Below are 14,537 nucleotides of genomic sequence, written 5' to 3' on the forward strand. Positions count from 1 at the left end.
TTTGTTGATCCACACAATAATCAAAACAAATACACGCATGAAGTAACTGTTATGAGCACACTCCCATGCAATTTCCTAGAGTCCAGTTCTTACCTGTCAGTCGATGTGGGGGTAGTGGCCACTGGTGTTTCCACGGGCCTCTCTGCAGGCTTCTCTTGTTTTGTTACACTAGCAGGCGCAGGTTCGGAAGATGCTGTCGTTGATGCTGGAGTGACAGAGGCAGGTGTGGGAGCGGGAGCCAGAGTGGGGGCAGGGGCTGGGGCCTGAGTCACAGCCGGTGCTGTGGAGGAACTAACTGTGGTAGTGGTGGCAGAATTTGATTGCTGAGTTGTAGCTGGTGCTGGTGTTGTCACTGCTTTAGGCTAAACACATTACAAAGCAAAATCACACATTACGATAAAATACTACATTATTACCTGACCTCTGGATGCTATAAACAAACAATAACAATACTAATACAAATTTTTAGATTGAAAACAATTTTGTAAGGTAACATAATGAGTGATCAACAGCAGCAATCTGAACCATTATCTATGTTACACATTCAAAGCTGATAAGAGCATATACATCAACTATCAGTCTCAATTAGTTCTGGCCAATGATTTCAGTTTTAGGATCATTATGGAAAAGAATCAAAAAAGCAAATATTTTAAAACATAAAGAATGTGTATATCCAAAATAAACAAATAAATAGAAGAAACACATAATTTACGCCCTAAACTTCATAACTGAAGTTTCTGGTTACAACTTCAAAGTATTTATCGTCATTTGAAAGCATTATGAAAATAACTTCCTTGAAATTAAAGTATAAACAGAAGTATGATTAATGAACATGCCAGATAATCTGCTGTATTTTAGAAGAGGGAAGAAAATCCCAATGTTGATCAGAAGCCAATGGGTTTAAGTACAAAGAGACTAACATTACTTCTGAGATGTATATATAGTTAAACAGAGGCCAAATAATGTTATAACTGCATGTTCAGCACTTTCTGAACTAAAATCAGAGCCATAAGTATTCCCACCAAGCAAAAAGCAGTTACATATGAGTAAAAATCATACTATATGAGTTTTATCTTTCTCCGAAGGCCTATCAATGCTCACGACCTAATTAGTTCATAACTCTCCTAAGGTAAAAAGGTAACTGATTTGCTGGAAGATGAGATTAAAATTCAACATAATTGCCCCAGGTATAAATCAATAAACTGTAAATGAGTGGATTTGTGTCTTATTCTAATTGAGCTAGTATAGAGTGTATTAGAAAAAATGTCTTGTGCAAGGTAGTAGGGGGATGGGATGTAGCATCCCTCCTTTGCCTATATTAAGAGTCTTGAATTTGGCTCTGTAATTTTTATTGCCAACATAATTTCCTGTAAATCATTAATGTTCTATAACTCCAACTAGATAAGAATGTAATTCAAATGCATTATGCCCATTTACTACTTCCCTTAAGATCAATACTGATTTTACATATATATGTTATATATAGTTATATAATATATATATTGTGATTAATATACTACTATAATATACCATGTCCTTAAACCCCACTCTAAATAGTACCAAACCCATCTGCTTTTCAAAGGTCCTCTGCTTAACTTTTGATATTAATAGTTTTTTCTCTCTTCTTTGTAATAAGGGAATTTCTCACTGCTTCCAAAATGTTTAACTGTAGCAGTCTTCTTCCCTTTCTAAAAGCTGGCCTATGTAAAGTAAGAATCTGCTTGGCTCAAAGTAGCTGTTTTTCAAACACATGCACCTATTCTGAGACCCAGCCTGCTTGCTTAGTTATGTTCTTAATACTAAAGGAAATAAGACCATAACAAATACATGTCCAAATGTCTGTGGCTACCAGACATACTATGTATGATAAAATTAAATAAGGGAATATTATTTAGCCCTCAAAAGGACAAATTCTGGCACATGCTACAATATAGACAAACCGTGAAGACATCTTATGAAGGAAAATATTAATAAACAAGTCACAAAAGGAAAAATACTGTATGATTCCACTTATATGAGGTACAAAGTGTAGTCAAATACACAGAAAAGGTAACAGTGGTGTCAGGCTGGGGCACAGCATGGGTATTTACTCTTTAACAGGTACAGAGTTTCAGTTTGGGAAAATGAAAAAGTTTTCGAAATGGATGGTGGTGATGGCTACATAACAACATGAATGTAGTTAATGCCAAGGAGCCATACACTTAAAAATAATTAAATCTGTACATTTTATGTTGTGCATTTTATCAGTTTTTGAAAAAACTAGTTGAGACAAAGTTTCCTCATATGATTCTGTTCATCTGTATTTAAAGTTTAATATTTTTTAAATAATTAAGTGCTTAAATATATATAACAAAATATTTTAAAAATTAACCCCAATACATATGAAATGTTTAACTGTTTTGTGTTTCTTACTATAAAAGTATGCAGTAATTAAAATTCATTTGTTCAACTCTTATTTTCTACTGCATATATTCCTTTGAGACTTTAAGTTTTTGACAAACTGGTTTTCAATTATCTACTTAAATTTAGTTTGGGTGCTACAAGCAACACTATTCTTAGATTACTAGGAGCTCAGAATTCAGATCGTAATTCAATCTTAAAAATGAGCGTCATAAGTACCACCACTCCTCTATCCGTCTCAACACTCCACTGCATATTTATCTCTCTTTCCCCTTTTCTAGTTTCTAAAAATCTATCTCACTGACTAAAAAATATCACGGAAATTTTTAGTCTATATGCCTTTTTGGCCTTGACGCATTTGTTAGGTCTAGTACATCGTTTAGCCAAGTCCTTTTAAGGTATTCTTAATAAAAACTGTAAAATATGAAACATTCGAAGAATCACATTCTCCAATTACATAATTTGTGATTTTACTAATCCAACAGTACCTAATGATGTTTAACAGGACATTTCATATATCAACTGTTTCAACATATTTAAAATTATGCTCAAACTACAAATACATAAAACTATTAACTTTATGGTTGACTCAAAGCAAACTGTTAACACACTTAATAACTAATAAGTGCATGCCACTATGGATGTATATATACCGTTTTCACTTAAAATTAAGTGTAAAGACAGACTTGGGATCTTTCTTTAAATTCCCATGGATAAAGATATATACAAGAGGCTGAAACTTACTTTTGTCACCATAACTACCACGAAGTTTTTCTCATCAATTTTATATTCTTTTAGAGCAGTATCATCATTGAGGATTTTTCCTAGTACATTAAGAAAAAAACATATTATTAAAGGCACCATAAACTGTCTTACACTGAGGTTAAAACAATCATAAACATTAATTTTATCAATTAAAACTTTCCGAAAGAAAAACATTAACCAATCTGCCAAGATAAACATAAATGGATACAAAATTAGTTAAGAAGGCATGAGCATCTGACTAAAAGACAGCAAACACATACACTGTAGATATCTGAATCCCAAGCACTTCTTAAAAATTATTGATAATAAAAAAAAAAAAGACTTGCTGGGTAAGGAGATATTAACTAGGTCCTGAGAAATGGGAGACCAAATAAAATTCAATTTTGAGATGCTCAAAGATACACCCCCAACCCAGCCTAGGAATGACCTATAAACCCTCTTCATGGAAGGAGAAAAGAACTTCTCACTCCCACAAATACTGGATACCTGCAACACAGAAATGTTTCACTGCCATAAAAAGTAAGATACTCATGACGACCTGGCACACAGAAATGGCAAGATACAGAACTGAGTAAGCCACAGGGACTATACAAGACTTCGGGCATGCAGAACGACAGACGTAAGGTCAGGATTCTTTCAGGTTGCCTTTTCCTTGAAATTAGTTTTCCATTTTTAAAGTTACTGAATCAAAAGCTGCAAGCATTAAGACAAAAGGCAACAGTGTCTCTGTCTGCAAAGGAATGAAAAAAGCAGCCAAGAGTAGGAACCAGAAATTCTAGTTTTATATCTGCCACCAACTACCCATGCCTCTTCAGGCTTCCGAATCCTCATCACAGGGCTGGTGTTTCTCTAAACTACCTCAGTTAAGAAAGTACTACAAAATCTCTATCTCAAAGACAAGAATCCAGGGGTAAGCCAAGATCCATCTTACTGACATCCGCAATCAAAGTGCTCAGTATTTCTTCTAAAGAACACAGAGAAGCGTTTTCTCCACAAAATTCACCTATTAAATCTATTTTTCACACACACTTTCCTGGTTACTGTGCAACTTCCTATTCGCATCCTTTGTTCCTTTTTAATTGGGTCATTCTTTTCCCTATTGATTTGTCAAGAGCTCTTCATATAATCTGAATAATAATCTTTTTTTCCTGTCATTTATTGCAGTGTCTTTTGACATAAGGTTTTCTATATTCTTCAGTCAATTTTGGTATTTTATTTAAAAACAGATAAACTTGTGGCTTCCCTGGTGGTCCACTGGTTAAGAATCCACTTTTCAATGCAAGGGACACTGGGTCAATCCCTGGTCCCAGATGACCTGGCATGCCACGGAGCAGCTAAGCCTGCAAGCCACCCTATTGCGCCCAAGTGCTGCAACTACTGGAGGCCCTGTGCCTCCAGTCTGTACTCCACAGCAAGAGAAGCCACTGCAGTGAGAAGCCCACACCCCACGGGAACAGCAGCCCCTGCTCCCGACAACCGGAGGAAGCCCACGCGCCACGATGAGACCTACCATAGCCAAGAAATAAAATAACATTTCAACAGATTACAGAAGATGCTCAGTTTGATGGGAAAGCTAAAGAAAACACACGCAGAACAATAAAATTGGACCCCTATCTTATACCACTCACAATGATTAACTTGAAATGGATCAAAACTTAAACATAAGGACTGTTACCATAAAACTTATGAAAGAAAACGTAGGGAAGAAAACCAGCAATTGTGGCTTTACCGACAATTTTTTGGGTATCACAAAGAAAGCCCACACACCCAAAATTCGACAAATGGACTACATCAAACTCAAAAGCTTCTGCATAGCAAAATAGAAAATTAACAAAATGAAAAGAATTCTACAGAATGGGAGAAAAATTTCAAAAACCATGTGAGTTATGTGGCTAATATCCAAAATACATAAAGAACTCAATAACAAAAACCCCAAACAATCTGTTTAAAAACTGGCAGATTAAATATAAATCAACATTTCTCCACAGAAGATGTGGAAATGGTCAAGAGACGGATGAAAAGATGCTCAACACTACTAAGCATCAGGGAAATGTAAATCAAAGCAAGACACTACCTTTCATCTGTTAGAACAGCTTGATGAAGGAGACAAGCGGGGCTGGTGAGGTTATGGTGAAAAAACAATCTTTATTCACGGTTGGCGGGAATGTAAACTGGTCCAACCACTACGGAGAATATGGAGGCTCCTTAAAAAGTTAAAACTAGATCCACCGTGTGACCCACTATGTGTATGAGCTATGTCTTTCTTATCCATTCGTCCCTTGGTGGCCGTCTTGGATTGTTTCCACATCTTAGCTATTGTGAATAGTGCTGCTGCAGACATGGGAGGGTACACGTCTTGTCAGAATCCTGTCCTCACTTCTCTGGGTACATACAGTATTATTCGACCACGAGGAAGACAGTCACTTCCTATCTGCAACATGAATGGACCCTGTGAACATTATGCTAAGCAAGGTAAGTCAAGCACAGTATGCTATCACTTATATGTGGAAATGTATGTGGAATTTAAAACTCTGAACTTAAAAAAAGTTATTTTACCTTGGTGGTTACCAAGGGTTTGGGACATAGGGGAGATAAGAGTGATCGTGTTTAAGAGCACAGACTTGTAATGAGTATTAAATAAGACATAGAGATCTAATGCACAGTATAATGAATACAGACAATAATATTGTTAATTCTGTAATGTGGTAAATATCACTACAACAGCAATCATATTACAATATGTATCAGAGTTAACACTTTGTACACTTTACACTTAAACAATGTCACACAAAGTAATTCAATAACATTTTTTAATTCAAAAAACAAAGCAAAACAAATACAGCCAGTTACACAATGCTTATGAAAGAAAAAATTAACAAGCAAAACTAACATCACTGGATGGAGAAATACATAAAGCAAATGTGAAAATGAGAGGACTGAATGTTAATAAAATAACATTCAAATGACTGTTCAATCTCTGCTTTTATCTCTACAATGTTTCTGACAGAATCAATTTGTATATGCTACAATTCTTAAGATGGCAATTTCTAAAACTAAAAGAATATCACAGTACACATGAAAATGGCATGTTAATTTCAGTACTTAATTCATACCTGCATAAATTAACTTTTGACCTGCTACAGGAAAGGCATCTTTACCCTTTTCGGATTCAATCTTCTCTTTCAGTGCTCTCACCTACGGGAAAAATGTTAAAATATTTGAAAAAAATCTAAACAAAGGAAAATCCAGAATCTGAACAAAGGATGCAATATAAAAAGTTTATACATATTATTGACTCCAAAAACTTAAAAGATCATGTCTTCATAATATTATGTAAAAAAATTCTATTGATAACCCATACTATTAGATATGGTTAAGTATAAACTGTTTTACCATCTGTTACACAGTTTTTTTTTCCTTAAAAGAGTTTCTTAGCTGACTTTAAAAATCTATTCAAAATAAATGTTTCAAAAGCAGAAACTATGATTCTCATTATAAAGTTTATGGGTTTATTTCCCACAGAGTAGGAAAGTAAAGAAAAGCTCTCTAATTTAAAGGTTTAAGAAATAAGGTGGTCTTGTCTACAATGATAAAAAGCAAGTTAAATGTGAATATCAAAAGCAAATTATTTACCTTAAAAGTGGCTAATGTTTCATTATAATCACTTGAGGGAGCTTAATAAAGATCAATTAAAACATAATTTCTGAGTGTGGGTCTGGACATCAGTATTTTGTAAAAGTTTCACAGCTGATTTCAAAGTCTGGCCAAGGTTGAGAGCCACTGTATTACTTAAATGATCTTGAACAAGTTGCTCAGTTTTTCTCAGCATCAGTCTCATCTATACAGAGGGACTGGAATGGATCATCTTTGTGGTTTTTGATCTCTAAAATTACACTACAACAGGTTAATCATGAAGTACTCAGACAACAAATGTAAATTATTTCCGAAGTAGGGTGGCATAGAAGTTAAAAAAAGAGAGACATCATAAAACTAAATTTCACTTACTGCCCAAGAATCAAGGGGGAAAATCTCATTTCTTTCAATTCCCAGAATACTTCTGAAAATTGTACAAGTTGATAGTTCTGAGCTTTACATGGAAAATTGTCATGGATACAAAAGGGAAGGCTCCTCCCCAAATCACACTGTTACTATTAATGTAAGTAGTAGCTGAAATCAAAACCCAGACCTTCTGACTCCAAGCTTTAGAGCAGCGTATTTTGCAAATGTCACATAAATCACCCTTGCTATACTTATCATCTTCCTGAAGTGGGTCAGTAGCATCACTGCTATTCTGTTATTTCCGAAAGTGGAAACCCGTCACAAGAATCTCAACCACTAAATATATATATATGAGTACGAGAGGGAAAGTAGAGCAAACAACAACAAAACACCCCTCCAATCACTTTATTACTAAATAACACTGCTTCAAAGAAACCAACACTGTGATTAAAGAATACTAAGAAATAACAATGAGAACTCTATATGCATTAATACTTATATGATGTGATTTAAAAAGTAATCACAGACTAACACTAAACATTTATTATTGAACCAAAATTAACAAACTAAGCATGTAATCACTGCAGATGGTGACTGCAGCCATGAAATTAAAAGACACTTACTCCCTGGAAGGAAAGATATGACCAACCTAGACAGCATCTTAAAGAGCAGAGACATTACTTTGCCAACAAAGGTCCATCTAGTCAAGGCTATGTTTTTCCAGTGGTCATGATGTGAGAGTTGGACTGTGAAGAAAGCTGAGCACCGAAGAATTGATGCTTTTGAACTGTGGTGTTGGAGACGACTCTTGAGAGTCCCTTGGACTGCAAGGAGATCCAACCAGTCCATCCTAAAGGAGATCAGTCCTGGGTTTCATCGGAAGGACTGATGTTGAAGCTGAAACTCCAATACTTTGGCTACCTGATGCAAAGAGCTGACTCATTTCAAGAGACCCTGATGCTGGGAAAGATTGAGGGCAGGAGGAGAAGGGGATGACAGAGGATGAGATGGTTGGATGGCATCACCGACTCGATGGACATGGGTTTGGGTGGACTCCGGGAGATGGTGATGGACAGGGAGGCCTGGCGTGCTGCAATTCATGGGGTCGTAAAGTCGGACACCACTGAGCGACTGAACTGAACTGAAAAAGAAAAGCTCAACCTCATTAATTACCAGAAGCACAAAGTTCAATGTCAGATTATCATTAATCCAATAATGGTCACACTGGAAAAGACTGTCTTGAATAATTTTTGGTGTTAAGTGTGAAGAGAGGAATATACTTTCAGAATGAGAGTATCAAATGATATAATGTTTTGTGGACAATATGCCAAAATGTCTCATTGGCAGAGGGTGTGTGGGAGGGTGTGTGTAGATTCAACCTGGCAATACCACTTTGGGTCATGCATCAAAGAAAACTGGAGAGCTAGACTTTGGAACCAGGTTCACTGACCCGTCCAAGCTTCTGGCCTTATTCCTTTACCTCAAGCCAATGATCTTCACTTCCAACCCATTTAAGTCATCTATTCACAGTCATTCAGAACACAGGTTGAATCTCATCATCCCCAAAATGCTCTTCAAAATTATAACAGTGCTGATCTCGTCCCATCAACTCTCTCAGTAACTGTTCACCACACCTGGTCTCGCATTCCATTCCAACTCTGGTCCCCTGAGCCTCTCCTTTTGTTCCAGCTCTGTTCAGCTTAGACAAGAATGCCACTGCTTCTGTCACTCCTAACACCACACGCTTGTCTTCCTACTGCTCCTGCCAGGCAAATTTCCACATATGGAGCAACACAACTGAATTTCCCAGTACTCAAAAACTGACATCAACCACTCTGTGGTGTCATACTCTTCTACGTTACTTAGCTAACAAACTTCACCTGTAATACCTAACCAGCTACCTAGCCACATTCACAGTCTTCTAAATGTTACTGAAGAAGAGGAAAGACATTCCCAATCTTTCTGTTCCCCTGGTTAGCCCTCTCTTCCATCCTCCAAGACATTGCTGTTTCAAATCTGTACTCTCCTCTAAATTTGATTCCCAACACTTGCCCCCTCCACACAGATGACTACTTTCTACTTCATTCAAGACACAGACAACACTCCAGGAGCTCACACTCTCAACTTGCTGTTTCCAAACTGACACATGGGTTTTTTGCATCCAGATTTACCTGATCTCCATTTCTTCTCTACTACATGAAAGGTATCCCTCTCTTCAAATCTAATTCCTGTTGTCCCTCCAGTACCTTGCTGAATTCGTTATATTTCCTATCCCCTCATCCACTTTTATTTTCAACCTCTCCCTCAAAGCCAGTTCACTTACATTCACATAGACCTAATTCTCTATCATCTTAAAAAAACCCCTCCCCCAATCTCTCCCCTGCTAGTTACACTCTCCTCCCTTTAGTCTCAAGCAATTTCCAAAAAAGTTAACTACACATTGCTTTTACTTACTCACAACTGCATACTTCTTACTCAAGAATGCAATACAATGCAGATAAACTGAAGCATGGACTTTGTTCTCATTTTGCTGCGTATTTTCTGCAGCAGCGTTACTCCTACAATGACAATAAGGTGGCCTCCCCAGTACCCCTGAATTTAGCAGCATCAGCCCCCGACGCGTCTTAATCCTTCTCCATAGTATTTCTTGACCTCTCTGTCACGGCTGACAGCACTGACCCACTTCTCCCTTTCACACTGTCTTACTTTGGATTCCGTAACACTGAACTGCTCCAGGTCTCCTCCTACCTCTGCTCCCTCCCTTCTGAAATCCCCTCCTGGCCCAGACCTTTAAGGGTTACTCAAGGCCATGCTTTTGACTGAATTTTCTTTTACACACTCTTCCAGGATAATCGATCTCATCTACTTCTAGTTTTAAGAACCAACTGGATGTCACCTGTATCTCTAGCCCAGTTCTCCCTTGACCTTCAGTTTTGCATATCCAACTCTACTAGAAACCTTCACCGGATATCCCATAGGCATTTGAACCAGAATGTATTTGCTGAAGGATGGTTTCTAGACTACTTTAAGTCTTCTCTAACCCAATCAAGCTGAGCACCATTTTGAAACAGCTTATACTTCAGAAAAGCCTTCTTTTCAGTTGTTGTGAAGCAGGAAAAGTTAGCAACTCTTGCACGTGGCTTCTCCGGGAAAGGTTATGTCCAGCAGCCAATGTAGTTACAACTCCTTTAACACAGTCAACAAGAGTCCAAAATGCAGTACTTGAGTGCAACCTCAAAAATGACAGAGTGATCTTTGTTCATTTCCAAGGCAAACTATTCAGTATCACAGTAATCCAAGTCTACGACCCAACCCCTAATGCTGAAGAAGCAGAAGTGGAACGGTTCTATGAAGACCTACAAGACCTTCCAGAACTAACACCAAAAAAAGGTGTCCTTTTCATCATAGGGGACTGGAATGCAAAGTAGGAAGTCAAGAGATACCCAGAGTAACAGGCAAGTTTGGCATTGGAGTACAAAATGAAGCAGGACAAAGGCTAACAGTTTTGCCCAGACAACACAGTGGTCATAGCAAACACCCTCTTCCAACAACACAAGAGACGACTCTACACATGGACATCACCAGATGGTCAATGTCGAAACCAGATGGATTATATTCCTTGCAACTGAAGATGGAAAAGCTCTATACAGTCAGCAAAAAACAAGATCAGGAGCTGACTGTGCCTCAGATCATGAACTCCTTATTGCAAAATTCAGACTTAGATTGAAGAAAGTAGGGAAAACCACTAGACCGTTCAGGTATAACCTAAATTAATTTCCTTACGATTATACAGTTGAAGTGACAGATTCAAGGGATTAGATGTGATAGACAGGGTGCCTGAAGAATTGTGGACGGAGGGAGGTTCGCAACATTGTATAGGAGGCTGTGATTAAAACCATCCCCAAGTAAAAGAAATTCAAAAGGCAAAATGTCTAAGGAGAGCTTACAAATAGCTGAGAAGAAGAAAAGCAAAAGACAAAAGAGAAAAGGAAAGATATATCCATCTGAATGCAGAGTTCTAAAGAACAGCAAGGAGAGATAAGAAAACCTTCTGCAGTGATCAATGAAAAGAAATAGAGAACAGAATGGGAGAGACTTGAGAACTCTTCAAGAAAATCAGAGATACCAAGGGAACATTTCATGTAAAGATGGGCTCAATAAAGGACAGAAACGGTATGGACCTAACAGAAGCAGAAGATACTAATAAGAGGTGCCAAGAATACACAGAAGAACTATACAAAAAAATCATCATGACCCAGATAATCACGATGGTGTGATCACTGACCTAGAGCCAGATACCCTGGAATGCAAAGTCATGTGGGCCTTAGGAAGCATCATTGTGAACAAAGTTCATCATTATGAACAAAGTGGAGGTGATGGAATTCCAGCTGAGCTATTTCAAATCCTAAAAGATGATGTTGTGAAAGTGCTGCACTCAATATGTCAGCAAATTTGGAAAACTCAGCAGTGGCCACAGGACTGGAAAAGGTCAGTTTTCATTCCAATCCCAAAGAAAGGCAATGCCAAAGAATGCTCAAACTACTGCACAATTGCACTCATCTCACACGCTAGCAAAATTATGCTCAAAATTCTCCAAGCCAGGCTTCAACAGTCAATGAACCATGAACTTCCAGATATTCAAGCTGGATTTAGAAAAGGCAGAGGAACCAGAGATCAAATTGCCAACATATATCAGATCATAGAAAAAGCAAAAGAATTCCAGAAAAACATCTACTTCTGCTTCACTGACTACACTAAAGCCTTTGACTGTGTGGACCACAACAAAATGTGGAAAATTCTTCAAGAGATGGGAATACCAGACCACCTGACCTGCCTCCTGAGAAATCTGTATGCAGGTCAAGAAGCAACAGTTAGAACTGGACATGCAACAACAGACTGGTTCCAAACAGGAAAAGAAGTACGGCAAGGCTGTATATTGTCACTCTGCTTATTTAACTGATATGCAGAGTACGTTGTACAAAATGTTGGGTTGGATAAAGTACAAGCTGGAATCAAGATTGTCAGGAGAAATATCAATAACCTCAGATATGCAGGCTATACCACTCTTATGGCAGAAAGTGAAGAGGAAATAAACAGGCTCTTGATGAAAGTGAAAGAGGAAGAGCGAAAAAGCTGGCTTCCGTGCAGTTCAGATCAGTTCAGTCGCTCAGTCATGTCCGACTCTTTGCGACCCCATGAATTGCAGCACGCCAGGCCTCCCTGTCCATCACCATCTCCTGGAGTTCACTCAGACTCATGTCCATCGAGTCCGTGATGCCATTCAGCCATCTCATCCTCGGTCGTCCCCTTCTCCTCCTGCCCCCAAAAGTCAACATTCAAAAAATTAAGATCATGGCAGCCAGTTCCATCACTTCATGGCAAATAGATGGGGAGACAACGGAAACAGTGAGAGACTGTATTGTCTTGGGCTCCAAAATCACTGCAGATGGTGACTGCAGCCATGAAATTAATAGACACTTGCTTCTTGAAAGAAAAGCTATGATCAACCTAGACAGAATATTAAAAAGCAGAGACATTACTTTGCCAGCAAAGGTCCATCTAGTCAAAGCTATGGTTTTTCCAACAGTCACATATGAATGTGAAAGTTGGACCATAAAGAAAGCTGAGTGCCGAAGAACTGATGCTTTTGAACTGTGGTGTTGGAAAAAGACTCTTGAGAGTCCCCTGGATTGCAAAGAGAGCAAACCAGTCCATCCTAAAAGAAAGCAGTCCTGAATATTCATTGGAAGGAATGATGCTGAAATTGAAGCTCCAATACTTTGGCCACCTGATGCAAAGAACTGACTCACTGGGAAAGACCCTGATGCTGGGAAAGACTGAAGGCAGGAGAAGGGGACGACAGAGGATGAGATGGTTGGATGGCATCACCGACTCGATGGACATGAGTTTGAGCAAGCTCTGGGAGTTAGTGAAGGACAGGAAAGCCTGGCATGCTGCAGTCCATGGGGTCATAAAGAGTAAAACATGACTGAACGACTGAACTGAACTGTGCTGAGCCCCGTGTCAATGCTTCCATTAAGTCGTCTCAAAAGGATGGGCCTAATACTAAGCACTACGATCAGAGTCAACAACAAGTTTCTCCTGGCTGAAGCAGGGATATGGAACTATACTTTCATTTTGCTGCTTATTTCCCCCTAGATAAAGGATGGTAGTTTATCACTGATTAGAGACAGAATATGGTTAAGACTCAAGAAATCTATTTTTTTTTCTTAGCCACACACTTCTCTTTTATGAAGTTGTACATTTTAAAAGAAAAACATACTCAACACCTTCTACTAAATATAGCTAACATCGCTTTTTTTACCCAAAAGGGAGACAATCGTAATAGTTTATTGAAAAAAGCCAATGCAAAAGCAGATCAGTTATCCTTTTCATCCCATTCTGTTCTGAGGTAGTTGTCTCTCACTTCTCCAATATTCCTTACATTAAATCCAGTGGTTCCAACTTATCATCTAACTACTTTCCAATGTGAACACTATATTGTATCCCATGACACTATCTTAGTTCAGGCCAACCACCATTAAACGTAGTTATTTCCACAAATTTAAGTTGTATGTTTCAGATATAAAAGTAATGTCTTTTAAATCTTATCTCCATAGTACTATGATGTTTTGCAAGTCAGTCTTCCTACACATCACTTAGTTCATGGGTGCTAATACTTACCATGTGTCAGGCAGTGTACAAAGAGCCTCACAACATTTACCTCATTTACTCTGTGTTAGTTCTCTATTTGAATCCTGGCTGGTTATTCAGACAGACTTAGTATTTGAAAACAACAAATACTGCTGAGATTTGTGAACACTGATGCAGGCATTTTTGAGGCAATCTGCCATCCTTTGACCCAAAAATTTCACGTCTAAGAATCAATACTAAAGGGATGTTCACATAAATACTTCAAAGATACATGAACAAAATATGTGTAGTACACTACTTATTATAATACTGCAAACAACCCTAAATATCCATCAATGATGAAATGGTAAAACACATTATTGCTCATGCATACAGCCGTACAGTTATACAATACAGTAAGAACACTGACTATATAAAGAAATTCACAGAACGCATGTACATTAGAATGACTGGAAGAAATATTTACAATTATCTTTAAGGACAAAAGCAATGGATTTTTAAATACACGGTGTTGTTTTTATGTATTATATGCACACATTTTTCTGGGGGTGGGGGGGAGACAAGCAGCACATACAGAATTCAACAGTGGTTACTTAGACCAGGGACCTAAAGCCTTTTGCTCTTTACTTTATACACTTTACTTACCATAACAAGTCTCGATTGTTTTTAGTAATGAGGGGAAATTTAAATAGTTTAAAAGAAAAAACACCTTGTGGTAC

General features: G+C 37.9%; 1 protein-coding gene across 1 annotated transcript in view; it reads right to left on the reverse strand.

Annotated features, from left to right (window-relative positions):
• The window catches only part of RAD23B (RAD23 homolog B, nucleotide excision repair protein), a 43,509-nt gene that overhangs the window by 19,006 nt on the left and 9,966 nt on the right, over positions 1-14,537 (reverse strand). The window contains exons 2-4 of the mRNA XM_069573875.1: positions 6,279-6,360; positions 3,145-3,224; positions 94-362 (exon numbers count right to left, since the gene is read on the reverse strand). Coding sequence (XP_069429976.1) covers positions 94-362; positions 3,145-3,224; positions 6,279-6,360 — 431 coding nt within the window. The remainder of the gene's footprint in view (positions 1-93; positions 363-3,144; positions 3,225-6,278; positions 6,361-14,537) is intronic.

This window comes from Ovis canadensis, chromosome 2 (genome assembly GCF_042477335.2).
Source record: "Ovis canadensis isolate MfBH-ARS-UI-01 breed Bighorn chromosome 2, ARS-UI_OviCan_v2, whole genome shotgun sequence".
NCBI lineage: Eukaryota > Metazoa > Chordata > Mammalia > Artiodactyla > Bovidae > Ovis > Ovis canadensis.